The 26,445-nt window shown below is 43.1% G+C and overlaps 1 protein-coding gene across 2 annotated transcripts in view; it reads right to left on the bottom strand.

Moving 5' to 3' along the window:
- Positions 1 to 26,445, bottom strand: part of LRRC2 (leucine rich repeat containing 2) — a 40,367-nt gene that overhangs the window by 8,303 nt on the left and 5,619 nt on the right. For both annotated transcript variants that reach the window (XM_055558720.1, XM_055558721.1), the window contains exons 2-6: positions 21,950 to 22,093; positions 14,993 to 15,200; positions 8,170 to 8,326; positions 3,210 to 3,346; positions 1,464 to 1,609 (exon numbers count right to left, since the gene is read on the bottom strand). In XM_055558720.1, coding sequence (XP_055414695.1) covers positions 1,464 to 1,609; positions 3,210 to 3,346; positions 8,170 to 8,326; positions 14,993 to 15,200; positions 21,950 to 22,074 — 773 coding nt within the window. In that variant the 5' untranslated portion in view covers positions 22,075 to 22,093. The remainder of the gene's footprint in view (positions 1 to 1,463; positions 1,610 to 3,209; positions 3,347 to 8,169; positions 8,327 to 14,992; positions 15,201 to 21,949; positions 22,094 to 26,445) is intronic.

The raw sequence follows: 26,445 nt of genomic DNA, 5'->3' as shown, positions 1-26,445 counted from the left end.
TTAAGTTTTTACTGAATTAATTGGCAATGGAAGATACAGATATAGCAGCAGGATAAGCAAATTACACAATATACAGTAGGCCATGATGGAACTTATAAAATCAGTGTATCTGCCATTCTATCTAATATCTACTCTGTTCCCACAGGTAGATATGAGAAAGAAATCATATTAGAGCTGCAGTGAGGATAAACAAATTTTGGTAACATATTTCCTCTTGTGAGAACACAGTTACTATTCTCTCATCATGCTTTAACTTTAAAATATAAATAAACTGGCAGAGTGAGAAGGAAATGAGCAAAATATGGTCCAAATATGTTATTCTCTCTTTTCCACTGTCTTGTAGCTCAATGCCTGCCTCTCTAGCTTTTTATTTCACTCATCTGCAAAATTTTGACTGATCCCACAAAATATTTCACAAAGTTCCCCTTGTGTTTCAAACTAAAACAACTCCCACTTAGTCTCATAAACCAGGAAAGCATCCATATACATCACATGTCCCAGGAGTAGAGAAAGGTCATGAGATAGCATTCAGGACCAAGCCATTTTCAGTTCCTGTGTCCCAACAGCTTACTATTCTACTTTATGATGAACACTATGGAGTCCAAGAGGCCAGAAAGTTTGTTTCATTCACACTTGAACTCAGCCCACTTCCTGGGCCTGCCATACAGAAGCCTAGTAATATTGGCTGATTGAATAAATGAATGAATCTATCTTACATGACTCTGTATAATAGCTATTTTTTAAAAAATGAAATGTAGCTATTTGAAAGGAGAAAATTTAAAAACCTTACTAAGCATATCAATTTTGTTTGAAACATTATGTATAATAAAGCAATAAATGAAACTGATAAAAATTATCCTTATATCCTATATAGAATGATATGTTTCTATTCCATACATAATGAATTTACTTTTCTACTCCTGGGGAGTAAGGGAAAGCTAAACTTCCATTCTACTGAGGACTAAAGTAAAACAAAGATGTGTTCAAATTGTGTTACACACACACACATATACATATATATATGTGTGTGTATATATACATTGTGTTTAAACTGTACATATATATATATATATATATATATATATATACACACAGTTGACCCTTGAACAACATAGGTCTGAACTGTGTGAGTCCACTCACATGCAGATATTTTTCAACAGTAAATATTACAGTATTGCATGGATCTGTGGTTGGTTGAATCTGCAGATGCAGAGGAATCCCTGGTACAGAGACCAACAAGAAATTATATGCAGATTAAGTCCCTCATTGTTCAAGGGTCAGTTGTACATGTATCTGTATGATGTAGACTGACAACTGTCTTATTCTATAAAGAACCAAACTAATTTCTCAGAACCAAGAAACTCTGGAAAATTAGTTGATCTTGGAAAACACTCATGTGTCGGGCATGTTTGAAATGTTAGTGACTAGTTCATGTACTGCACCTTCAGAATGCAAGTAGCTACCTGTCTATGTCTTGTGGCAGGTCACTCAGGTTATTGTTGCTGATATCCAACCACCGCAAATTAGACATCCGCAGGACGCAGATCGGGACGCTGGCAAACTTGTTTGCTGAGATATCTACGAATGAAACTTGCTTCAAATTACTTAACTAGGAAGGAATAACAAAATATTCTAATTACTTTTTAATTTTTTAATTTATTGGGGTAGCATTGATTTATTACAATGTTGTGTCTAATTAGTTTTTAACAGTGGGAATTAAGTTCAACTAATAATTTTTAGATTGACGTCTCTTTCCAAAGGCATTTATGTGAACATACACAAAACAGATAAATACAGAATATATTCTGAACACCTGTTGTGTGTTGTTCACTGTGCTACCTTCTAGGGGTGATAAGACGAATAGCTCACAGCGGCTGCCCTTGAGGTGTTTGTATTTTCATAAATGAGCAAGGCTAATTTATGTAGTAAGAACTAGTGTGAAGAAGTTTCCAATTTGCAACACTCAGTAACACAGAAAAAGGAGTGAGGTGAGAGTCAGGGGTCAGGAAAGAGTCACAGAGAATGGAGTGTTTGAATTGGGTCCTGAGGTTCCTTGACAGGTGGAAAGGTTGGGGAGGACACTCAGGAGGGGAACAGCATGTGCAAAGCCAGAGAAGACAGAAAGTGTAAGCCTCAAAGAGTAGTGTGACGTAGCGAAGCCTGTCTTAATGGGTTCTGGCAAGTCTTCAGGAGCCTCACACTTGAATTGGTAAAGAGACACGGCAAACGATCAGAAATCTCCACTGTTATTCGGAAGGGCATGCCCAACAGAACTTACTCATGGAGTGGACATGGGGCACGGGAGCAAGAGAGGTCAAAGGTGAGTTGGCTTGCTGCCAGCCTGCACATCTGGGAGAGGACTGGGCCTCTCTGTAAACATGGGAGCACTGGGGAACGAGAAGCTTGTGGGAAAACCTTGAGCCCTGGCTGTGCCCCCTCACCAGGACCATCCCTTGGCATGTCCTGGGTCACACAGGTGCTAAGCAGCCACTCCCTCTCACCCAGATGTTTCCAGGAAAGAAGAATACGCCTTCCAGGACTAGACAGAGTCAGTGGCCAGGGCCTTGTCAGAGCCTTACCAGCGACACTATTTTTAGCCTATTCATTAGCAGCAGGATTTGTGAGATCCTTATTGCTCTTCAAGCACAAGAAGCTTGTTGAGTTTTATTTAACAACAAAAACTGTTGACTTTCATCTGTTTCATTTTATCAGAAAATAATTTAAAATCATTTCCCCAATGAATACAGACAAAAAAGAAACAAATGGATATTTTTTAATTAATGGACTTCTCGAATCATATCTATGGGCTCTTTTACTTATCTGCATTTAAATTTTTTAAAATTTTATCCACCTTATTTATTTCCAATTTTTTTCTACATTATGGGTAAACAAGTTGGGATCTGCATTATGGACATCAGGCATCACATATTAAATAGACATTAGATAAAAATACCTTGCATGAAAATAGGATTTATTTTGCCTAGTTTTCTTTTGATAGCAGCTCTGAAATTAAATTTGGGTTGTAGCCAAGTGTAAGTACATTTCTAAAGACTTTATATTAGCTGGTTTAGGATGATTAAAATGTCATGAAAATGTGACTTAAGTAAAGATGGATTTTATCTTCTAAAACTTTTTCCCCATATTATAGACCATTCCATGTCACAAACCAAGTAAAAGTAAATCACCATGCAAAAATGTTTCTTTCTTACTTCAAAAGGGAGCTCGGTTAATTCTAGATTTCCAGAACAATCCAGTTTCTCTAGATTTTCACAGTCTCCCAGTTCTGGAGGAATGCTCTTCAGATGGTTGAAACTCACGTTGAGTTCCTTGAGGTTCTTCAAACAACCTGTTATCAGAAAAAATCAACAGGCATGGTGCAGGTTCATTAAGGTCTTTTAAGGACAAAAAACAAAACGAAGATGTAAAACATTTGTATAAATGATGGTGGCGAAGGCATGAAACATGATTTTGTGTTTGTTTTCTAAGCACTCTGATTAAATGTCTGCTCATCTTTTATCTTAAGCATTTTGGTCATAGATCAGAGCATTTTTTGCTTATTTTTTATCTGTTTAATCCTTTGTGAAACTATAGGCAAGGGGGATGTGGGGGATTTTTCCTCCACATAGACTGAGTCAGGGCCCAAAACCTGCAAACCTCTCTAAAATCGTATGATGAATGAAGTAACAGGCAATGGCTTTGAAGTGGTCCAGTTCCTAGGGGCAGACTCTGATGGGAGGCAAGCTAAGTACTGAAATACACACAAAGCTCAATGTACATGGTAAATGACTTCAACAAGGAGACTGTTCATAGGCTGCATGGAATTCATTTATTTTCACTTCATATTTGCATTTATTAATTATGACATATTGTGCTTCCTAAAGAATATGTGTGCTTTTAAAAAGCCTAAATCCCTTTCACAGGCAGGAAGTGAACACACTAAGAATATTAGGCAAGAACAGATTGATGGAGAAACACCACATCCCACTTCTGTCTTGATTGACTAAACGTATGACCAGTTTCAAATCAGAAACCAGTACAAGAGTAAATATATTTAATATTCCAAAAATCATGTCACGCATGATCTAAAGCATTACTTTAACATTCTTAATCTAAGTTTAAAAGTTAGAAAACCAAAAGTATTGTTTACTTTTGCAGAGCAGGCACTGAAAATACAAATTTTCTTGCCATTTTATAAATGAGAAAGGGAAACAAAGAAAGACAGTATATTGGTGGTAAAGCCACTTTGGAGTCAATTTTTGTGGTCTCACTGTTAAAAGATGATGATGATCTTGTGAACATCAGTGGCCCCTCTAACTTACCCACCTGGTATACACTGCACCTGCAACCTTACAGTCAGGTATTGGTGTCAAAATAGCAGGATGGATTCGGGGGCTAATATAAAATAACAAAAGATTGTTTCTCTTATGGGGAGGGCTGGGGAGCGTGTGATCAGACTAACGCTCTCCATAGGCCCAGCTTCTGTAAGACACAAACCTTCTTCAGTTTAAATAAGGAAAGTTAAGATTGGCACAGATAGTGTGAATGTTCTAAGCTGTCTAGTCTCCAGACTCAGGAGAGTAAATGTGTCTGTTAAAGAGTTACCTGATCTGGTTGGTGGAGGCCTTTGCTCCAGTACATTAAGGACACATTTATACCAACCGTACATGCATTTATCGCAAGGGGATGCAAAGAGAAGAAGAGGTAACTGGAGAGAAAACTGTATACAAGTTCCTTCTAGCTAGTGCAGAGAAAAGTAGTAGCTTTGGAAAGTCTACCTCAGATATAACATTTTAATAATTTACAGACATAAAGAAATTGTATGTGTTTGTATTCACATTGTTGTTCTCCTTGCCACATTTTCATGATATCTGACCTCATTATACAAACACTACTTTTCCTCTCTCAACAAATAAGAACTTGGCATTATTCATCTGAGATGAACTCAGTAGTCCCCATCAGAGATAGTTAACAGCATTGTCATCAAGCACCATGAGCCTGAAGATCCGGGAAAAAACAGTTTTTCAGTGTGACAAGGGTCCCAAGTCACAAAAACCAAAATAAAACCTTTAAGGCACTGCTATGGTCTGAAAATTCATATGTTGAAATCCTAATGCCCAAAAGTGATGTTATTATTAGTAGGTGGGGTCTTTGGGAGCTAATTATGGTTGGGTAGGATCATGAGGGTGGAGCTCCATGAGGGATCCATGGTCTTGTAGAAAAGATCCCACAGAGCTCCCTGGCCCCTTCGACCATGGGAGGATTCAGTAAGAAGTGTGCAACCCAGAAAAAGGCCCTCAGTCCACCATGCTGGCACTCCGATCTGACTCCAGAACTGTGAGCAAAAAAATTATTTTGTTTAAAAACCACCCAGTCTGTTTTTTTTATAGCAGTCTGAATGGACTAAGACAGGCATCATAGCTCCAGCATATTATATTTCTAAATAGCTAACGAGTCTATCCTTTCCTGCAATGTTCCAGGATCTTTTCCAACTGAAATGAAATCTCCCTACTTATGTAGCCCATTCTCCCAGGGCCCTCAGACCTAATTGCCAGTGAGCAAAATATAATCCAATTGAGGTACAATTTGTTGTCCAGAGGCTTCTAGCTTCTAGAGCCCAAAGAAAGCATTAAGGAATTTACATACTTTAAATTAGTTGAGTAAACAGTTTTAAACTACTTCAATAATTAGCTATTTTAAATCCATTTAATGATTATTCCTCAGAGTTAAGAGGACCGCTAACTGTCATGCTTAATTCCTTGATGTCAAATGTCAGAAATAATTGTCCTGATAACGAGAAACAGGATACCCCATTTGGTGACCACTTCCCCTCACCCACTCTGCTCAGCCAATGCTCAGTTATTCTCTAAAACAGCTCTGTAAGAGATCCAGTTCCACTTCCTTTACAAAAGAGAGCCATTCAACATAAAAGAGCTAAAAAAAAAAAAAAAAAAACACAGAAAAACACACAACTCTTCAGTCCTCTTTCTGGCCTATCACATTCTGTTGATTTTTTTTTTTTTAATTTCTCTCTAGTGTGTAAGGAGTTATACCTACTCCACTAGGAAAAGATCATGTCTTGAATTAGTATATGTTTAGTTCTTTTCAGCACATTTGGAATGATTTGTCCTAAATGTCCACAATAGTTGTGCTTGAAAAGAAGATGTATTCCAAACACTCCAAGTTAATAACTCAACTAGCATCTAAGAAGCAAGCAAGCAACAGAAAATAACTCCCTAGAATAAAACAAGGGCTAGTTACATCGCCTAAAGACTCTCTTTTTATTATTTGACCCTTACTTTTCTTATGAATGCCCTATGTAACAATAAAAATTTTATACTTATCCATCACAAGAATCTTCAAACTAGGGATATGATATATTTCTCAGCCATGTGAGGAGAATTTTTGTGACTCTGCCGAAGTCACGGCTGTATTTGGCTGAATTATATTCAGTTGACTTGAAATAGACTCAAAGTTACAAGGTGGATAAGATATTTATGTATGACTTATATCCAGTATAGAATGTGTAAAGTTTCTGAGATTTCTTTCCCCTCCCCTCCCACAGTGTTTTTGACATGCAAAAACACTCAACTAGGGAGGGAATTTTAAAGGTGGCAAATATTATTAAAAAATCACCTAGTCTGACCCCTTATCCTACAAAGGAGGATAAAAGATGCAAAGAAATGAAAGTATTTGCCCAAGCTACCCAGACTAGAATTGTGCCTTCAGAATCTTTGATCTAGTATCCAATTACTTAGTTTAAATGTAAAATATTTAAAGAACAAGTTAAATAAAGCATACCCTAATCTTCACTCAGCCATTAGGGAGAATGAAGAAATTGATATTGATATTGAAAAATAACATTTATGTAAAGATAACAATGATGATGATGATGGGAGTGGTGAAGTGAAAGTCACCCAGTCAGTCATGTCTGACTCTTTGTGACCCCATGGACTATAGAGTTCACGGAATTCTCTAGGCCAGAATACTGGAGTGGGTAGCCGTTCCCTTCTCCAGGGGATCTTCCCAATCCAGGGATCAAACTTAGGTGTCCTGCATTGCAGGCGGATTCTTTACCAGCTGAGCCACCAGGGAAGCCCAATGATAGTGGCAGTGGCTAGCAATTGTTGAGGGCTGATCTGTTCTAAACGCTTTCTTTGTATTAACTATTTAATCCTTACAACAACCTTGTGAAGTAGATATTATTATTATTATCACCATTTTACAAATAGAGAAACTGAAAACCAGTGAGTGACCTGCCTAAGGTGACCTTTCAGTAAGTGAAAGACCCAATCAGCCTGACCCTAGAGTCCATCCCCATCTTCAAGGTATGATAAGGGAAAAGAAGGCTTAGGCTGGAGAACACGGTATAAGCTCTTCTATGGAAGTATGTTTAGTGTGCATATATGTTTACATAAGCATACATATAAATATATTTAATGGGCATATATTTTAACATATATTTATAAATATGGCTACAATGTAGAGCTCTAGAAGAACATTGGATATGTGTATAATTTTGATACCAGGAAATAATCTTTGTTGAGAGAGTTGACTCTACATTTTATGTCTTTCTAGAATGTTTAATTATTTTGCCCTGCTCATGACAGAGGTTTATGGGGATGATATGTCTCCAGAAAGACTTGAGTGTCTTAGAAGAATCATAACGACTATGTACCCAGAACAGCCATGTGCTTCACGCACGAGAGAAAGAAAAGCAGTGACGATCATTATCATGGACTTCACTTATGGTGAAGCGAGTGAACAACGGAATGATTGAAAATAAAGAATCTGGACCAAAATAAAACCATAAGCTAAACTAAACTCATCAGTGGACTCTTATGTGGCAATAATATATTATATTTATAATAAATACATTATTGCATGTTTGTATTTCTAAAGCTAAAATAAAAAAACCAAAAAGTTTCTAAACACAGCACTGCTCTCTCATGAGTCTTGCCATTTCTAAGGAAGTGGCAGATGTCAGCACTGCTGAGTTATGCAGGGAGATCCTGGCATCACTACCCAGAGGGGACACTGTGAACCAGCAGCTCTGGAGAGACATGAAACAGCCCCGAACAGCGACGTCCTGGGGCAGCAGGAGAAGGAAGAGTTCTCCGTGTCACCTACTTCCCAGACAAGGGGCCTGAAGGTTCCAGCTAAGGAACATACCAATTTCAGCTGGAAGACGGGAGATCTGGTTTTTTGGCAGATCCAGAATCCTCATGGCTTGAAACAGTTCAATATACTTAGGAATGATCTGAATCAGAGTATTGCTGATGTGCCATTCTTTCAGATGTGTCTGCTCCTTCAAAGAATCTGGGAACTCCTAGAATAGAAGGGAACCCGTTGGTCAGAACTAGCTCCTCCCTGTGTAGGAGTTCAGAGGCAGAACGCATGAAGCCAAGGAAAACATGCACTCGTTCCAAAACCCAGAGGAGAGGGAGCGTGGGTGAGAGCATTCGCCTAAACTGACTTAGCAAGCATGCACGCATGCCAGCTCTGCAGCCATTCCAAGGAGAAAGCAAGATGCTGTGGCTGGCAGTAACTCCACAGTAGCAGATGAGCCCAATTTCAAAAGGGCCATGAATTCATATTATTAAAATCAAATGCCGGGTGGACATTGACAACCAGGCTCCCACCGCAAGCCACATCCATATTATTTATTTACAACATATGGATTTAACATCGTTTAAAAGTAAAATCTGGCCACGACTTGGATTTTAAAATGTGTGCTCCATCTCCCTTCCTCTGTACTACTGATAGTTGCTCTTTAAAATATCTGATAAAGGCTTAATATTTGCTGTGCCAAATTTCTGAATTTTTTTATGAGTCTAACAGGATAAGAGCCGAGAAGGACAGTGGGGAGACCTGGATGCTGAGCCACATCTCAAGGGCACGCCTTTTCTGGCCCTCACTTCTGAAGTGACAGAGAGCAACTCAGATGTATCCAGGATCTTCCCTGCCTCAAGTGGTCTGGGATAAAATCGTAAAGGTGTTGAGAAATGCATTAGACCTTAGAGGGGCTATTTGGCCAGCTGGAGAATTTCAGTTCATGGGCTTACGAGCGCCTACTTCAACAAGGTGTGCTGAGCACTGCGGGACATGCATGTCCCCTGACCTCACAGAGCTGACCACAGCGCACCATCAGCAAAGTGGGGCCAGAATGTACAGGGGAGAGGTGGGGCGGGGGGGGAGGCAGCAATCAGAGCGTCCACAGTGACCCTTTGCTTGGTACCTGTACTTGGAATGGGCTTTAGGATAACTGCTCTTGGATATGTGGATTAAGCTTGTAACTTACAGAAGTCCTTTCATCTTTAACATGCTCTCAGATAACAGTACAAGATAGGCAAAGTGGGCATGATTCAGGCCCATTTTAAAGAAGAAAACTGAGGGCTTCCCTGGTAGCTCGGTGTTAAAGAATCTGTCTGCCAATACAAGAGACAAGGGGATCGATCCCTGGTCCAGGAAGATCCCACATGACGTGCAGCAACCAAGCCCACACACCACCACTATTGAGCCTGTGCTCTAGAGCCCGGAAGCCATAACGACTGAAGCCCGTGCAGCCCAGAGCCTGCACTCTGCAATGAGAGAAGCCGCTGCAATGAGAAGCCCAAGCACCGCAACTAGAGAGCAGCCCCTGCTCACTGTAACTAGAAAAAAGCCCGAGTAGCAGTGAAGACAGCACAGCCAAAAAATTAATTAATTATTAAAAATAAATAAAAGAGGAACGTTGAAATCCAAAGACATTTAAATGGGTTACTTAGGGTACGTTCCAGCTACGTAGTTTCAGGAACTAGGACAAAATGAAATTGCAGGCCCCTTCTAAAAATTATTAGGAATTTCAAGATGGAGATGGCAGAGCATTAAATCAAGCCCAGGGCCCCTCCCAGTATAGGGCCCTGCGTGACTGACCCCAGCACCCAGGCCTGGCAAATCCATCTCAACACCTCCTCATCCTGATCCGAATGCCACCCACACCAGACCAGACGGTTTCCTTCTGCAGCTCAGACAAGACAGGAGCTGGGGCATTAGGGAGCTGACCCCAGGTCATAATAACGCTCTCTTTCTTGAAGTTTCAATGGTCAAGTGCCTCATAAATAACTTCTCTCATATTGTTCTTCCAATAACAGCACGCTTGCAAAAGTTACAATGCCTTCTAAAATTATATCCATAACCATTTTTAATAACATGGGAAAAATCTTAAGATAGCACATTAAATAAAAATAAAAGGAACGGGGTGAAGATGGCAGGTTGAACACACACATATACTTTTGCTCCTCTCTATGAAAAAAGACAGTAAAAGAATTCCTTTTTGAAAGCATAAACCTTACAAGAGGGCAAAGAGAAAGAGAAGAGAGGCAGTAGCAACAAGGTCTTGGTAGCTAGAAAGCTGAAAGATGGTAACCCAGCGCCCCCTGACCTGCTCAGTCTTAGGCCAGCAGCAGGAACAATAAGACACAACCTGAACTTCTTAGGGACCTAACAGAAGCAGAAGATATTAAGAAGAGGTGGCAAGAATACACAGAGAACTGTACAGAAAAGATCTTCACGACCTGGATAATCACAATGTTGTGATCACTCACCTAGAGCCAGACATCCTGGAATGTGAAGTCAAGTGTGCCTTAGGAAGCATCACTATGAACAAAGCTAGTGGAGGTGATGGAATTTCAGTTGAACTATTTCAAATCCTGAAAGATGATGCTGTGAAAGTGCTGCACTCAGTATGCCAGAAAATATGGAAAACTCAGCAGTGGCCACAGGAGTGGAAAAGGTCAGTTTTCATTCCAATCCCAAAGAAAGGCAATGCCAAAGAATGCTCAAACTACCGCACAATTGCCCTCATCTCACACGCTAGTAAAGTAATGCTCAAAATTCTCCAAGCCAGGCTTCAGCAATACGTGAACTGTGAACTTACAGATGTTCAAGCTGGTTTTAGAAAAGGCAGAAGAACCAGAGATCAAATTGCCAACATCTGATGGATCACTGAAAAAGCGAGAGAGTTCCAGGAAAACATCTATTTCTGCTTTATTGACTATGCCAAAGCCTTTGACTGTGTGGATCACAATAAACTGTGGAAAATTTTGAAAGAGATGGGAATACCAGACCACCTGACCTGCCTCTTGAGAAACCTGTATGCAGGTCAGGAAGCAACAGTTAGAACTGGACATGGAACAACAGACTGGTTCCAAATAGGAAAAGGAGTACATCAAGCCTGTATATTGTCACCCTGCTTATTTAACTTCTATGCAGAGTACATCATGAGAAACGCTGGGCTGGAGGAAACACAGGCTGGAATCAAGATTGCCGGGAGAAATATCAATAACCTCAGATACGCAGATGACACCACCCTTATGGCAGAAAGTGAAGAGGAACCCAAAAGCCTCTTGATGAAAGTGAAAGAGGAGAGTGAAAAAGTTGGCTTAAAGCTCAACATTCAGAAAACGAAGATCATGGCATCTGGTCCCATCATTTCATGGCTAATAGATGGGAAAACAGTGGAAACAGTGTCAGACTTTATTTTTCTGGGCTCCAAAATCACTGCAGATGGTGACTGCAGCCATGAAATTAAAAGACGCTTACTCCTTGGAAGGAAAGTTATGACCAACCTAGATAGCATATTGAAAAGCAGAGACATTACTTTGTCAACAGAGGTCCGTCTAGTCAAGGTTATGGTTTTTCCAGTGGTCATGTATGGATGTGAGAGTTGGACTATAAAGTAAGCTGAGCGCCAAAGAATTGATGCTTTTGAACTGTGGTGTTGGAGAAGACTCTTGAGAGTCCCTTGGACTGCAAGGAGATCCAACCAGTCCATCCTAAAGGAAATCAGTCTTGAATATTCATTGGAAGGACTGATGTTGAAGCTGAAACTCCAGTACTTTGGCCACCTCATGCGAAGAGTTGACTCATTGGAAAAGACTCTGATGCTGGGAGGGATTGGGGGCAGGAGAAGGGGGCAACAGAGGATGAGATGGCTGGATGGCATCACTGACTCGATGGACGTGAGTCTGAGTGAACTCCGGAAGTTGGTGATGGACAGGGAGGCCTGGCGTGCTGCGGTTCACGGGGTCGCAAAGAGTCGGAGACGACTGAGCGACTGAACTGAACTGAACTGATCCTTTCACCAGATGCCCCAGAAAGTTAGAAAGTAGAAGAGCCAGGGATGTGCAGAGGTGAGGGAGGAAGGCAGGGCAGAAAGAAGGAGGTCAGGTTCAAAGTCTAGGACCAGATCTCTGCCCCTATCCACGTCACAGAGCTACTGTCCCTGTAGGAGACTGAGGCTTATCTACTGGAGGGGTTAACCGGAGTCCCTGGATTGGGGACCTTCGGGCACATTTCGGGGGGGAGGCAGAAACCATAGGATGAGTGATGGATGCCAAGACTCAACCCCCAGCCCTCCTCTCTCCAGAAAACAGGCTGCCAGGCCTGTCCCTACCTGCAGGATGAGAGAGTACTCTCTCCGTGGGGTCTCACCAGCTGCAGACAAATCATAAATATGTACTTCTGAGGCGGAGGTGGAGGGGAGCACACTGGTGATATGGGGGCTCCCTCAAAAAACAAAGCCCCTACCTGAAACACACTTGGACCTTCTAATCAGCTTCTCAGTGCTCCCGACATCCAGTGTCTCCAGAGCTCCCAGGCAGCCCCAAGATGCCAGATGCAAACACCCTAATATGCAAACCCCCTAAAACATGCAAACCCCCTAAAAGAAAAAGGAGACCCTGAAAGATGGAAACTGCATCCAAAAAGCTATTGATAATCAAGATAGATAAGAAAGTCCCAAGAGGACTGCCCTGGTGGGGTAAAAGATAAGAATCCACCTGCCAATGCAGCGGATTCAGGTTCGGTCCCTGGTCCAGGAGGATCCCACATGCCGCAGAGCAGCTAAGCTGGTGCGCCACAACTACTGAGCCTGTGTTCTAGAGTCTGGGAGCCAAACTACTGAAGCCTGTATGCCTAGAGCCCACGTTACACAAGAGAAGCCACCACAATGAGAAGTCCGCACACCACAACTAAAGAGTAGCCCTCGCAGCAACAAAGATCCAGTGCAACCAAAATCAAATAAATTAAAAAAATTTTAAGCCCCATGAAAACAGGAAAAAAAAATTTTTAAGTTATCTTAAATTTTATAATATATATAAAAGTAGAAAATAAAGCCACATCACAGGATGCATGCATTCACAAAACAGAGAGTTCTTGGAAATTGAAAACTTGACAGACAGTAGAAGTGAAATCTTCTATTGAAGACATGTTGAATAAAGTTGGAGAAATCTTCCTGAAAGAACAGGGCCCAGGGCCTGGGTGCTTCCAGCTCACAAAGGATAACTAGCCCCCTAGTACCACCTCCAAATAGGTACCTTTAGTCACAGATCACAGCCCCACAGCCAGCTCTAAGGGACTCCAGGCGAGCTCTCCCCACCCAGTCCTCAAAGCCCCAGAAGCTCCTCCGCCCTGTCCATTCCATGCTGGCCTCCTGCAGGGACCAGGCCTGCTGCCCGGAGTGATGCTAGAGGCCAGAACTCCCTTGCTGCCACAAGCACTCTAATACTCATGGCAAAAATCCCTTAATGGAGCTTTTCACTCCTTATGTAGAGGCAAGACTGAAACATAAATCTCTCTGGGGAGGGAAAACAGCAACTGAAATTCATACCGATGAATGCTGGAGGCCCCAGAGTCTCTCCCGGGGCAAGTACCAGTGAAAATAGGGTACCAGCTCAGGGAGCAGAGTGGAGGGGACGGGAAGACTGTAAGTAATGAAGACGCTGTCCACAGGTTCACCCTGGAGTGTCCCAAGCCGCCTGGCTCTTAACCCTCTTCCTATCCCCTTACCACTCCAGGCACTCACTAAATGCTCTGTAAAGTGGTTTCCAAAGGTGCTGTGAGTCAAGAGGACTCAGCAGGTTCCCCAGGGGTCTGGGGTCAGGTCTGATGATGGTACATGAGAATGATTTATGAGTGATATTTACTTAGAAATCCAGACAGGCCCTCCTTCTTGCCCCAGAAAAGGCAGCACTAATCTCAGTGATGGGGATGCAGGAGAAAGGCCACTAAAGAGGTTTCAGTCATAGTCTCTCCCATTTTTATAGGGATGTGTCGCTAATGGGTCAGTGTCACAGAGTATCTGCTCATTTAACCCTCACAAGGGCCCTCAGAGGGGGTCAAGGCAAGCAGCAGCACCGTTTGACAGAGAAAGAGGTGCAATGCACACAAGTGGAGTAAACTGCCTCAAGTCATGGGGCCAATAAAGGATCACCCCCAAATACTCGGTTTCCGGTCCGGAGGCCTTTCGGCCACAAAACGGTGGCATACAGAGAGACAGAGGGCAGGTCTGGAGAAACCTGTCCAACTGAAGGGAAGAGAGCCTGAGCTCATTCCCCTACCCCATGCATACCCACCCCAGGTGCTGCCTCAACCAGAAACTGTCAGACCACCAGCAGCCTCTCCAAGCCAAGCGGCAACCTGGGCGGAGTGGGAGCAGGAAGGACCCAGGCACACTTGAGGAAAGAAACAGAAGACATTTCTGCCCTGGCCTCAGAATCTCAGAGAAAATCTGACTGCAAAATTCCTTTGCAGCCCTGCACTCTGTGACGAGTCAGCAAAGTCAGAGTTAGGCAGGTTACATGCTCAGGGTTTTTAAATTAAAAAAAAAAAGGCAAACAGTTATTTTTTAATGTCAGTGGGGAAAGATGGCAGAATCAGGCATTTTACAGACTTGCGCCAGCCTGGGGAGCCGCTGGGGTCCCAGTCCCTCACAGAGAGACCCAAGGGGATCCCGCTGCTCTTTTCAGGACTACACAGTCTTTCACCGCAGAAAAGATGCAGGAACTCAGCTTACAGCAGGCAAGGGATCCTCCGCATCCAGAGAAAAACCTCTCTAAAGACAAGAGCGCGCTGGACCAAGGTCAATGCCCTGAGCTCAGCCTAAGCAGCAGACGTCGGCCGCAGCGCGGCACCAGCCTCCACTTGCTGCGGGGACAGGAGCGCGTGGACTCACCTTCCAGTGATCGCCGGAAAGTTCAAACACAAACTCACTGCTCCGTTTGTCTCTTTCCTTGGAAAGCGCGCTCTGAGCGGCGAGAGAGCGCCTTTCGATCCGTTCCAGCAGCCTCACGCTGGTGTCTACGAAGCCGTTCTTGCAGTACTCGGCCTGGGGAATGCCTTTCCTCCTGCACTCGGCCACGAAGTTCCACTCCTCCTTTATCCTAAAACGGGGCGGCAGAGGTCGCGGTCACCTGCCTGGAGAAGTCGGGCAAGCCACCTGGGCGCATGCGCAGTCCTTCTCATCACCTGCAGTTTCCCAGTAGCCGGAGAAGAGCCCTCCCCTCCACTTCCATCCCCTCTCCCCGCCCCTCCTCTCCTGTTTCCTCTGCAGTGGGGGATCTGGGGGTGGGAAGTGGGTAGGAATCTTAAACCTTCAGAGTTGTGAATTTTTAGCAAATCTGACTTAAAAATACAGGAGTTACACAGCTGGAATTTTTACCAAAATTACCTATTCCTCTGATTAATTACAATATCTTTTGATATTATAAGGTGCTAACCCCAATTTTTTTTTAATGCAACTTTTAAAAATGCAGGAATTTGCTGATCTTCCAGGAGCCATCAACCCAGATGGCGCTAGTGGTAAAGAACCTGCTTTAAGAGACCCCGGTTCGATCCTCGGGTTGGGAAGATCCCCTTGAGAAGGGCATGGCAACCCACTCCAGTATTCTTGCCTGGAGAATCCCACGGAGCCTGGAGGGCTGCAGTCCATAGGGTCGCACAGAGTCAGACATGATTCAAGCGACTTAGCACGCACACAGGAGCATATGGATAGAAATATACAGACAGCCCCAGTTTATAAAATACAACTTTAGAAGGTCTACCACCAGCCACCTTAGGAAACTTCCCTCCTACAGATGAACCTGTTATTCATAAACCTCAGTTTCAGTCAGACACTGGAGCTGGCCCAGGACACCTCAGCCTCCCCATTACTCCCAGTACCTTCTCGTTGCTACCTCCCTAAAGTGAAAGTCCCTCAGTTGTGTCCGACTCTTTACGACTCCATGGACTATACAGTCCATGGAATTCTCTAGGCCAGAATACTTCTCTAACCTATCATTTTATAGTTTTCTTTGTCCTCCAGCTTGGTCATCAGCTCCATGACGATGGACTACATCTCACTGCCCTTCTGATGCCCACACGGTCATTAGAACAGTGTTGGGCACCTGGGGGATCTTTCTCCATTTAGAGATTTGATATCTGCTTGGAGCATTTAATAGGTTAACCTTCTGTGTGATACAAAACAAGGTTTGATGTGGCTGTCCTTCAAATCTATCACACAGAGACACTGTCTCAAAATAAGTAGCCTGCCTTGGATAGGAACTTGGTACAAAAAACATTCAGGAAGACATCTGGGCCCTTCTTAGCCCAACTCAGGGACTTGGTGGCAGGCGGGGTCCCGGGCTTAAAAAGGGGGCTGTTTCAGAAACAGGCTGCGAGTGCAGCCCTGGCGTCTACATGACCCAAGGCAACACAAATGCTGAGCGAACAAACAGACGAAAACCCTGGAGTAGAGGGTCAGTCTTAGCATGGAAACTCTCAAGCGGTACCTGAAGGAGAAATGCACTAAAATCACAGTCGGCTCTGGGGGCTCAGGCAAGCCCAGGAGCCAAGGGGTCAGGAGGGGCAGGAACAGAGCAAAGAGTCTGACATGGGAACATCTCTGAGGCCAGGGCTTTTCCCTGACTACCAAACACTGTCAATTGTAAGAAAAAAAATGGAAGGCTCAAGAAAGCAAGAGACTGGTAGATATTTGGAATGCCAGAGCCCTGGTGGATTTTATCCAATCCTATAGGGATATGCACCATTGTCATTGACTAGACTAAGCTATTTTACAACCCTGCAGGGACTGAAGTTGTAGAAAATTGATAGCAATACAGATCATCCTTGTCTGCAGACATTCTTGTCTCTTGGCATTTAACACATCTATATGCTTACAAATAGCTGTGAAAAGAAGAGAAGCGAAAAGCAAAGGAGAAAAGGAAAGATATAAACATCTGAATGCAGAGTTCCAAAGAATAGCAAGAAGAGATAAGAAAGCCTTCTTCAGTGATCAATGTAAAGAAATAGAGGAAAACAACAGAATGGGAAAGACTAGAGATCTCTTCAAGAAAATCAGAGATACCAAAGGAACATTTCATGCAAAGATGGGCTCGATAAAGGACAGAAATGGTATGGACCTAACAGAAGCAGAAGATATTAAGAAGAGATGGCAAGAATACACAGAAGAACGGTACAAAAAAGATCTTCACGACCCAGATAATCACGATGGTGTGATCACTGACCTAGAGCCAGACATCCTGGAATGTGAAGTCAAGTGGGCCTTAGAAAGCATCACTATGAACAAAGCTACTGGAGGTGATAGAATTCCAGTTGAGCTACTCCAAATCCTGAAAGATGATGCTGTGAAAGTGCCACACTCAATATGCCAGCAAATTTGGAAAACTCAGCAGTGGCCACAGGATGGAAAAGGTCAGTTTTCATTCCAATCCCAAAGAAAGGCAATGCCAAAGAATGCTCAAACTACCACACAATTGCACTCATTTCACATGCTAGTAAAGTAATGCTCAAAATTTGCCAAGCCAGGCTTCAGTAATATGTGAACGGTGAACTTCCTGATGTTCAAGCTGGTTTTAGAAAAGGCAGAGGAACCAGAGATCAAATTGCCAACATCTGATGGATCATGGAAAAAGCAAGAGAGTTCCAGAGAAGCATCTATTTCTGTTTTATTGACTATGCCAAAGCCTTTGAGTGTGTGGATCACAATAAACTGTGGAAAATTCTGAAAGAGATGGGAATACCAGACCACCTGATCTGCCTCTTGAGAAATCTGTATGCAGGTCAGGAAGCAACAGTTAGAACTGGACATGGAACAACAGACTGGTTCCAAATAGGAAAAGGAGTACGTCAAGGCTGTATATTGTCACCGTGCTTATTTAACTTCTATGCAGAGTACATCATGAGAAACACTGGACTGGAAGAAACACAAGCTGGAATCAGGATTGCCGGGAAAAATATCAATAACCTCAGATATGCAGATGACACCACCCTTATGGCAGAAAGTGAAGAGGAACTCAAAAGCCTCTTGATGAAAGTGAAAGTGGAGAGTGAAAAAGTTGGCTTAAAGCTCAACATTCAGAAAATGAAGATCATGGCATCCGGTCCCATCACTTCATGGGAAATAGATGGGGAAACAGTGTCAGACTTTATTTTTCTGGGCTCCAGAATCACTGCAGATGGTGATTGCAGCCATGAAATTAAAAGACGCTTACTCCTTGGAAGGAAAGTTATGACCAACCTAGATAGCATATTCAAAAGCAGAGACATTACTTTGCCAACAAAGGTCCATCTAGTCAAGGCTATGGTTTTTCCTGTAGTCGTGTATGGATGTGAGAGTTGGACTGTGAAGAAGGCTGAGCGCCGAAGAATTGATGCTTTTGAACTGTGGTGTTGGAGAAGACTCTTGAGAGTCCCTTGGACTGCAAGGAGATCCAACCAGTCCATTCTGAAGGAGATCAGCCCTGGGATTTCTTTGGAAGGAATGATGCTAAAGCTGAAACTCCAGTACTTTGGCCACCTCATGTGAAGAGTTGACTCATTGGAAAAGACTCTGATGCTGGGAGGGATTGGGGGCAAGAGGAGAAGGGGACGACAGAGGATGAGATGGCTGGATGGCATCACTGACTCGATGGACGTGAGTCTGAGTGAACTCCAGGAGTTGGTGATGGACAGGGAGGCCTGGCGTGCTGCGATTCATGGGGTCGCAAAGAGTCGGACATGACTGAGTGACTGATCTGATCTGATCTGATGTGCTGACGAGGCCCAATTATATCATTCCAGCCAAGGCGTCCTCAGTGAATCCAGCCTCCTTGCCTCCCAACAGCTCCACCTGAATAAGTAAAAGGCATCCCAAAGTTGACAAGTTCCAACCCAAACTCCTATCTCCACCTGCTAAACTTGCTTCTTTCTCCATTTTAGTAAAAAGACTTCCCAGGTGCTCTGACCCCAAATCTCAGGGTCATCTTTGACTCTGTGCTTTCTTTCATATCTCACATCAAGCCCATCAGCAAATAGGGTCATTTTTACCAGAATCTGGCCACTCCTCACCATCTTAACTGCTCACATCCTGGTCCAAGTCACCAGCGTCTTTGAGCAGGGAACACTCTTGCCTCCCGACAGTCTACATTCATCCAGAATTTTGAGTGGACCTGTGACAGTGTCAGTCACACCATGTCATGCCTCTGGGCGCATCTCTCACTGGTTTCTCGTTTCACCCAATAAAGCAATTGTCTCACTATGGCCTAAGGCCCTGCAGGTCTGTGCCCTCCCCTTGCCTGTCTGACCTCATCCACTTCTGCTCCCTCCCTTACTCTTTCTGTAGCCTCCTGGCTTTTCCCTGAACCACCCAGGCAAACCCCTGCCTGAGGGTGTTTGCACTTGCTGTTATGGCGGCTTGGAGTTCTTGATCCCATATCTCTGCAGGGCTGGTTCCCCAGGACTATGTGCAAATGTTTCCCCCATAATCAGACTTTTTGCTCTTCAGAAACCACTTCAGGTATCAGTGGAGTTTCATGCTTTGTCATTAATCTAGGAGAACAGGAGCATTTGAGAAAACTATCTTGCTGATGGCATTGGCTAGCACACTACTACGAAGGTCTTAGTCACAGGGAGCTGAGCTGGAGAATAGCACTGGGTAATCAACTAGCCGGTGCTTTGGGATCTATACATGACGTCTATAAATAATGTCGTGCGTGCTCAGTCATCTCCAACTCTTTGTGACCCCATGGACTATAGCTTGCCAGACTCTTCTGTCCATGGAGTTTTCCAAGCAAGAATACTGGAGTGGGTTGCCATTTCTGACTCCAGAGGATCTTCCCAACCCAGAGATCAAACCCACATTCTTTACCACTGCACCAAACAATGTAATAAAACATACATTTAAAAATACCAGCACATGGAGAGATAGGAACTTAATACCAGAAGAAAATGCTGAAAAAAGTTAGAAGTGGACTCCTCTGGGAAATACTAGCAGGGGTTGGGGTGATTTGCTTTTCATTATTAGTTTTTCAGTATAATTTAAATATTTTAATACCATCTGATAAAAATGAACTTAAATATTTGCCTGTAGCTCTAGCTCTAATAGCATTTAGGGATTCAGGCCAGACCCTAGATACAAGATACTGGTTGAACTAACAGAAGAAGCCCTCCAGAAATTTCACAGCCAAGAGCACAGCCACAGCGAGGCCTTCTATGCACTGAGCACTTTTCAGACTAATGTTTCTAATTTTTCCTTCTTCATTTCTTAGGCTGAACCTGAAAGTAGATTCTGGCAATGCAGTGAAAAGATACCCATTCAGTCCTACCCAATACATCTTTCCTATATCACAAATTACAAATTGATATGACTATTTCACGTATCTCGGTAGTCAACATAGAACAGAGAAAAAAAGGAAATCAGATATGCGACTTTAAAAATATTTAAATACTTAATCTTCTTTGGATTTCTTTTTCAAATGTTTATGTCTTAGTCCCTTTGAAACCTAATGAGAGGAAAGTCACAATGAGACTATAAACTACTTTTACAATGCCATTCTCTTCCTTGAGAGTAACTAACATAAATAAAATGTCACTGTCTTTATACTCTATCACTCATGTAACTGAATAATCTCCCCCTTGAGTCAATTTTGGTAGAATTTCAAATACAATATAAACATACAAAATAATGTCATTAGGACTCTATTAATTAAATCAGTAAATGTGCAAATAAAAACTCTTTCCTTAGGCAATGAGCCCACAGTCTTAGCCTAGATGGCAATAGCCTCATTGGATGAAAAATTCCTCACTTAGAGCCTAACAATAACATCTCTAGCTCTCCCTGTAAATGACTGAGTTTCATTCATGTAGAATGATGTTCTCTATTTTATCTCTACTTATAACATTGAAGTGTTGGGACAAACACAGTTACAAAATGAAACACCATGAAGTGAGGTAACAGAGCCCCTCTCAGTGATGTTTACACGTAGCAGCTTCATTATCCAGCATGATCAGAATAGGTATTTGTTTGGTCAAAATAGTTCAGAGAAGTGGAGAACCAAGAATAAAGAGACATTCACATCCTTCACGTTTTGATTTTATCCTAAAGCATCAACATATGTCACCACTTGCCAACTTGATATGGCTGTCATGGACCGCCTTTGAGAATGGATCTGCAATCAGAATCCCACTCTGCCTTTGCTATATAAACCACACCCATAACACACCATCCAAGACTTCTAGTTTGAGTTTCTTCACAAGGAGTAAAAATCACAGATGTGCAAAGCCACCTGAATGTGCAAACTTTCTAGCTCACTGTACTTGTATCCGTCTTGTTAATTCAATTGTGTGATTCATACTGATCACATACATAGTTTTTCCAAAGCACTCAACTTAGTTTTCACATACACAATAACTCTCTTTTACTCATACTTCATGAGTGTGTGATAGCAGTCAAACCATATCATTGCAATCCAGGTAAAAAAGGCATCGACGCAATGAGCCTTATCTAGTGTTCAGCTCAACAGGGGAAAGCTGAGTGCAGGACAGACAGCAGCCCTCCCGTGGCCACACAGGGGGAGAGCATCAGACAGCCTGCTGAGGTGAGGTGAGCAGTCTTCTCAGGAGTCACTATGGAGACATTTATCGCGTCACTGCTGTCTTTCCATGGCTAGCATGGCCTGCAATGCGTGTGGGTCCTTATAGCTATGCGTGTTACTGTTATAGGAATCGAACGTTCATTGTGGGCAACAGATTCTGAAGTCCACTGAGCACATGTCACTGGCAGGGAGAAATCTGAGGAGAGGCACCCCCTCCACAGCATAACTGCAGCCTCCCTATTCGCTGAAGACAGTGCAAGGCAAGTACAGAGAACACGTACTTTTCCAAAGCGCTTTTCTCAAGCCTTTCTGCCTCCTTCTTCTGCCAGGCTTTGTGCTTCTTGACACGAGTTTCCCACAAGGCTCTGACGACGGAAATGTCGAATACGACCACTTTATGTCCCATTTTGGAAGCATGAAATTACCTGTTTAAGAAACATATATGTCAGCTTCATACACACAGAGAAGAAAATAGTTTTAACTTGAACTTTAAAATATGAGTGAATCAATTTTATCACTAATGATGAAATGCCCTGTTGCTTCCAGAATGGCAGTTTCTAATGTCCTTAAGGTCTGAGAGGATTCTTGTCTGTAAGTCAAAATTCAGCACTCAACTGAGGTCATCTCCTCTAGAACGTCACACTTATCTCTTTACCCCTCAGCTGAAACATGGGTTCCCAAAGCCCCTTGGTATTCCTCAAGCTTCATGGTTCTACATTCTATTAAATTTATTGGAATCTGATCTTCCAAATACATTGTAACATGCTCAAAGATAAGTCTGATGAATTAATTAAAACACACATGCCAGTTATCTGAGGCTAAACACCAACCACCATTAACTAACAAACCAAGCATTGTACCAAACCCCACTGAGCATTTTCCTGCCTAGGACTAGCCACACAGCCTGGGCATTTGTCCTATAGGTTTTTCCTATGACATGAACCCTCAAAAGCTGCTGATCTCTGTTTATGTGGTTTTCTAAATGCAAGAAAATTCAGACTCAGGTACATCTTGGTCATCACCACCTGGCACATAGTAGGCTCTCCATAAATATTTATTGAAAGAATAAGTGAGTAAATGAAAGAATGAAAGTGAATAAAATATTTGCACCCAGGTTGCCTCACTCTCAGCCCACTCAGTGACATTTCTCTCCTCTTTTTATTTTCCCACCTCATCTTTACTGTTTAAGTGATTATTTGCTCACTGCAAAAAAAAAAAAAAAAAAAAAAAAGATCAAGGTACATTTCAATATTCATTCCATTAAGGCATACTTTCTTCCTTATTGAAGTAACACAAGTTTCTAGATATTGTTTTAAACTTCCCTTACCTACAGCATTAAAATCTGGCTAAATCCATTTCCTGATCTGCAAAATAACAGAGCATCAGTTGGCAAATATTATGGCTGTGAATATTCTCTGTTCCAATTCCAGACACTTTTTAAATAGCAGTCAGTGAGGATACGAAACCAAATATTTCCTCTTCTGCCTCAAGTGTGTGCTCTCCACAAATGGCTTGCCAACATGAGTGGGAGAATTGGCTTATGTTTATGCAGCTGAACATCTGAGGTCCATGAGTTTAGTCTGAAGAGCTGAAAATACTGACCTCAACTGATTCCCTTCTTTCCTTTCTGACATCTGGGACTGTCTTTTGTCTCCCTTTTACCTAAAGGAAATTTTTGACAAAGGTGCAAATGATGTAAGTTTTTGTGTGGACATGTTTTCAGTTCTCTTGGGTAAATACCCAGGAGTAGAACTGGAGAGTCCTATGTCAATTCTATGTTTAACCTTTTCAGGAACTGCCAGGCTGTTTTCCAAAGCACTTGCACCATTTTACATTCCCATCTGCAGTGTCTAAGCGTCCCAGTAGCTCCACATACTCGCTCACATGGTTAATATCTCCCTTGGTATTACAGCCATCGCAGTGGGTGTGAAGGGAGTCTTGTGGTTTGCATTTCCCTGACAGCTAATGATGCTGAACATCTTTTTATGTGCTTATTGGCCATTTGTATACCTTCTCAGGAGAAATGGCTATTCAGATTCCCTGCTCATTTTTTAAATTGGGCTGTTTGTCTTTTTACTGCTGAGTTGTGGCCATTCTTTACATATTCCAGATACTGGTTCTTTGCCAGATGTATGATTTGCAAAAAGCTTCCTCTCGTCTTGTAGGCCACCCACCACGAGAAAAGCAGGAAACCTCTTCCTTGGTGGCTCAGACGGTAAAGCAGCTGACTGCAATGCAGGAGACCCGGGTTCGATCCCTGGGTTGAAAAGATCCCCTGGAGCAGGAAATGGCAGCCGACTCCAGTATTCTTGCCTGGGAAATCCCGTGGACGGCAGAGCCTGGTAGGCTACTGTCCATGGGGTCGCAAAGAGTCGGACACGACTGAGCGACTTCACTTCACTCTTCCTACTACACGGTCCCTGCAGTGTCCTCTCCGGAGAAAGGTTAACATGATGTTCACTTCAGAGGACAAATACTTAGAGGAATTCCATCGTACACCACGGAATTCACACATTGAAGGATGCAGTCTGAGCTGAGAGGCAATAAGGTGATAGCTCACACAGCAGGTGATCAGTTCGGTTGGGTTCAGACCTCGAATTCCAACCTGCCCCCTGAGGTTGTGAGTCACACAACAGATCCCTCTTGACTCGGCAGCACTATTCAGCTGCTCCACGGGCGCCACCTGGTGGCCACCTGGGACGGTCTGCTGGTCCATCCTGGTGGTCAGTTCTAACAGACTTGGACATGCTGTTTAGGGTCAGATCCGAAGAGGTGCAGCTCGGGGATGAGCCCAGGAGTTCATAAGCAACCTTTCAGAATTGTTCTCCACAGCCCCTCCCTCTTTATGTCTCTCTGGTCCTTCCAGATTCCTGGGGCTCCCTTTTCAGTCCTCTGGTGGGAGACCTGAGACTTTAGCTACCCTGCTTCACTGTGCATGTCCTACAAGTGTACTGGTTCCAGCAGCAGGAGGACAGTGAGAGCGGAAACTCAATGAGCGCTCCCTCCACCCTCTGGGGACCACAGTTTCTCCGATCAGAAAGAAAGGATCCTCTCATAGTCTGGGTGACTGACATCCTCCACTACGCATCTTTCCCAACACCCTTCACAGCTCCTGCTACACAATCCTATGCGGGCTGAGGCATGAGAGAGTGGAGAAAAGAAAAAGGTAAAAGAGAGGGATTTACTCCCCAGTCTCTGAGCATTAGGAGCCCCATTCTCACTCCTGGAGCAAAATTAAGTACTTTGTCTTTAATTCTGGGTTTCAGGCTGCCTTGAGTCCAGGCTGGGGAATACTTGAGGGGGAAAAATGGGGAAGAGACCACAGGTTCTGTGCTACTTTGAATTCTGGTGTCCTTCCCTTCTTCTCTTGCAACTGTTTACTTTCCAGGGACTTCATATTGCTGTTCTGTGCAGTGTGTCCAGGTTTTAAAGCTGCATTTAGGGGGAGGGATGGGTTAAGTGTGCTTGCTCCATCTTGGGCTTCCCTGCTGACTCAGGCAGTTCCATCTTACTCCAAACCAGAAAACTCTGTATTTAATTTTCCTTTCACCACTTTCCTTACTCTGTTACCTGTAGCTCAGGATCACTTTTGTTTTTTTAGAGCCACACCTCGTGGCTTGTGGTATCTTAGTTCCCCAACCAGGGATTGAACCCACATCTTCTGCAGTGAAAGCACAGAATCCTAACCACTAGACCACTAGGGAATTCCCTTAAGCTGAAAAAGTCTTAAGGCTTTGACTTTTGACAAAAAAAAAAAAAGCTTTCATAAAGGAATGCCAAGCATCAGCCTGAAAACAAGAAATTAAAGACTATAGCCAGTAATGGAGAATACTTGTTAAAAGAGAAAGAATCAGGCAGCCTAGTTTCTTTGAGGAAATCTCTGTACACAATCCAAGTCTACAAATAAAAGCAAACCAGAAGGCCAAAGTAAAGTGAACTGCTTTTGAGTAGTGTAGACAGCCAGTCATCCAAGAATAACCAAAGCTGGAAGACTCGCCTGCTGTCCAGGGTGTGTGTTCTAGATCAGCCAGTCGTGGTTCTGATTCTTTTGTGGTATTTCTTTAATTTTCTTAGGTCAGTAAATCCACAAAAAGTAACCAGATCTGTACACTAATTTCTATGCATTTAGAGATATGTAATTAAAGTCCCTGAATTACAGAGATTGCCTTTTCTTGATGCCTTTGTGTTATATTTTTAAATAGTTATAACCCTAGTGGCTCGGACAGTAAAGAATCTGCCTGCGATGCGGGAGACCCAGATTCAGTCCCTAGGTTAGGAAGATTCCTTGGAGAAGAGAATGGCCAACCCACTCCATTATTCTTGTCTGGAGAAGTCCATGAACAGAGGAGCTTGGTGGGCTACAGTTCATGTGGTCACAAAGAGTTGGATACAACTGAGTGACTAACACTTTTCACTAAACCAACATTAGTCTCAGTATTTTGGTGGGAAAGTGTCTATCCTGATTGTCATCTAACCACGTTACTTATTTTCATTTTCTGCCAAGCAGAAAAAGAGGTACTATCCTTCAACTAAGGGGGTTCTGAATGTGCCAGGATTTAAGTCAAAGTTTTGCCTGTCAGATGTTCCGCTTACAAATGTGCATAATGAAAACTAGAAACTCTAAGAACAGTAAGTGGTGACTGTGTATGCTGGGGATCCACACTGTAAGAAGCAGAGATCCTGGGAAGCGGAGGAACACCAGCTCCTGAGTCCCAGGTCCAGCCCAGCTGCTGGCACCCTGTGCAGGACAGGCTGAAGTCCAGGGGCCCCTAGACAA

This window comes from Bubalus kerabau, chromosome 20, assembly GCF_029407905.1.
Source record: "Bubalus kerabau isolate K-KA32 ecotype Philippines breed swamp buffalo chromosome 20, PCC_UOA_SB_1v2, whole genome shotgun sequence".
NCBI classification, from domain to species: domain Eukaryota; kingdom Metazoa; phylum Chordata; class Mammalia; order Artiodactyla; family Bovidae; genus Bubalus; species Bubalus kerabau.
Note: the sequence above shows the minus strand (reverse complement) of the source record. Positions and strands in the feature narration are given on the sequence as shown.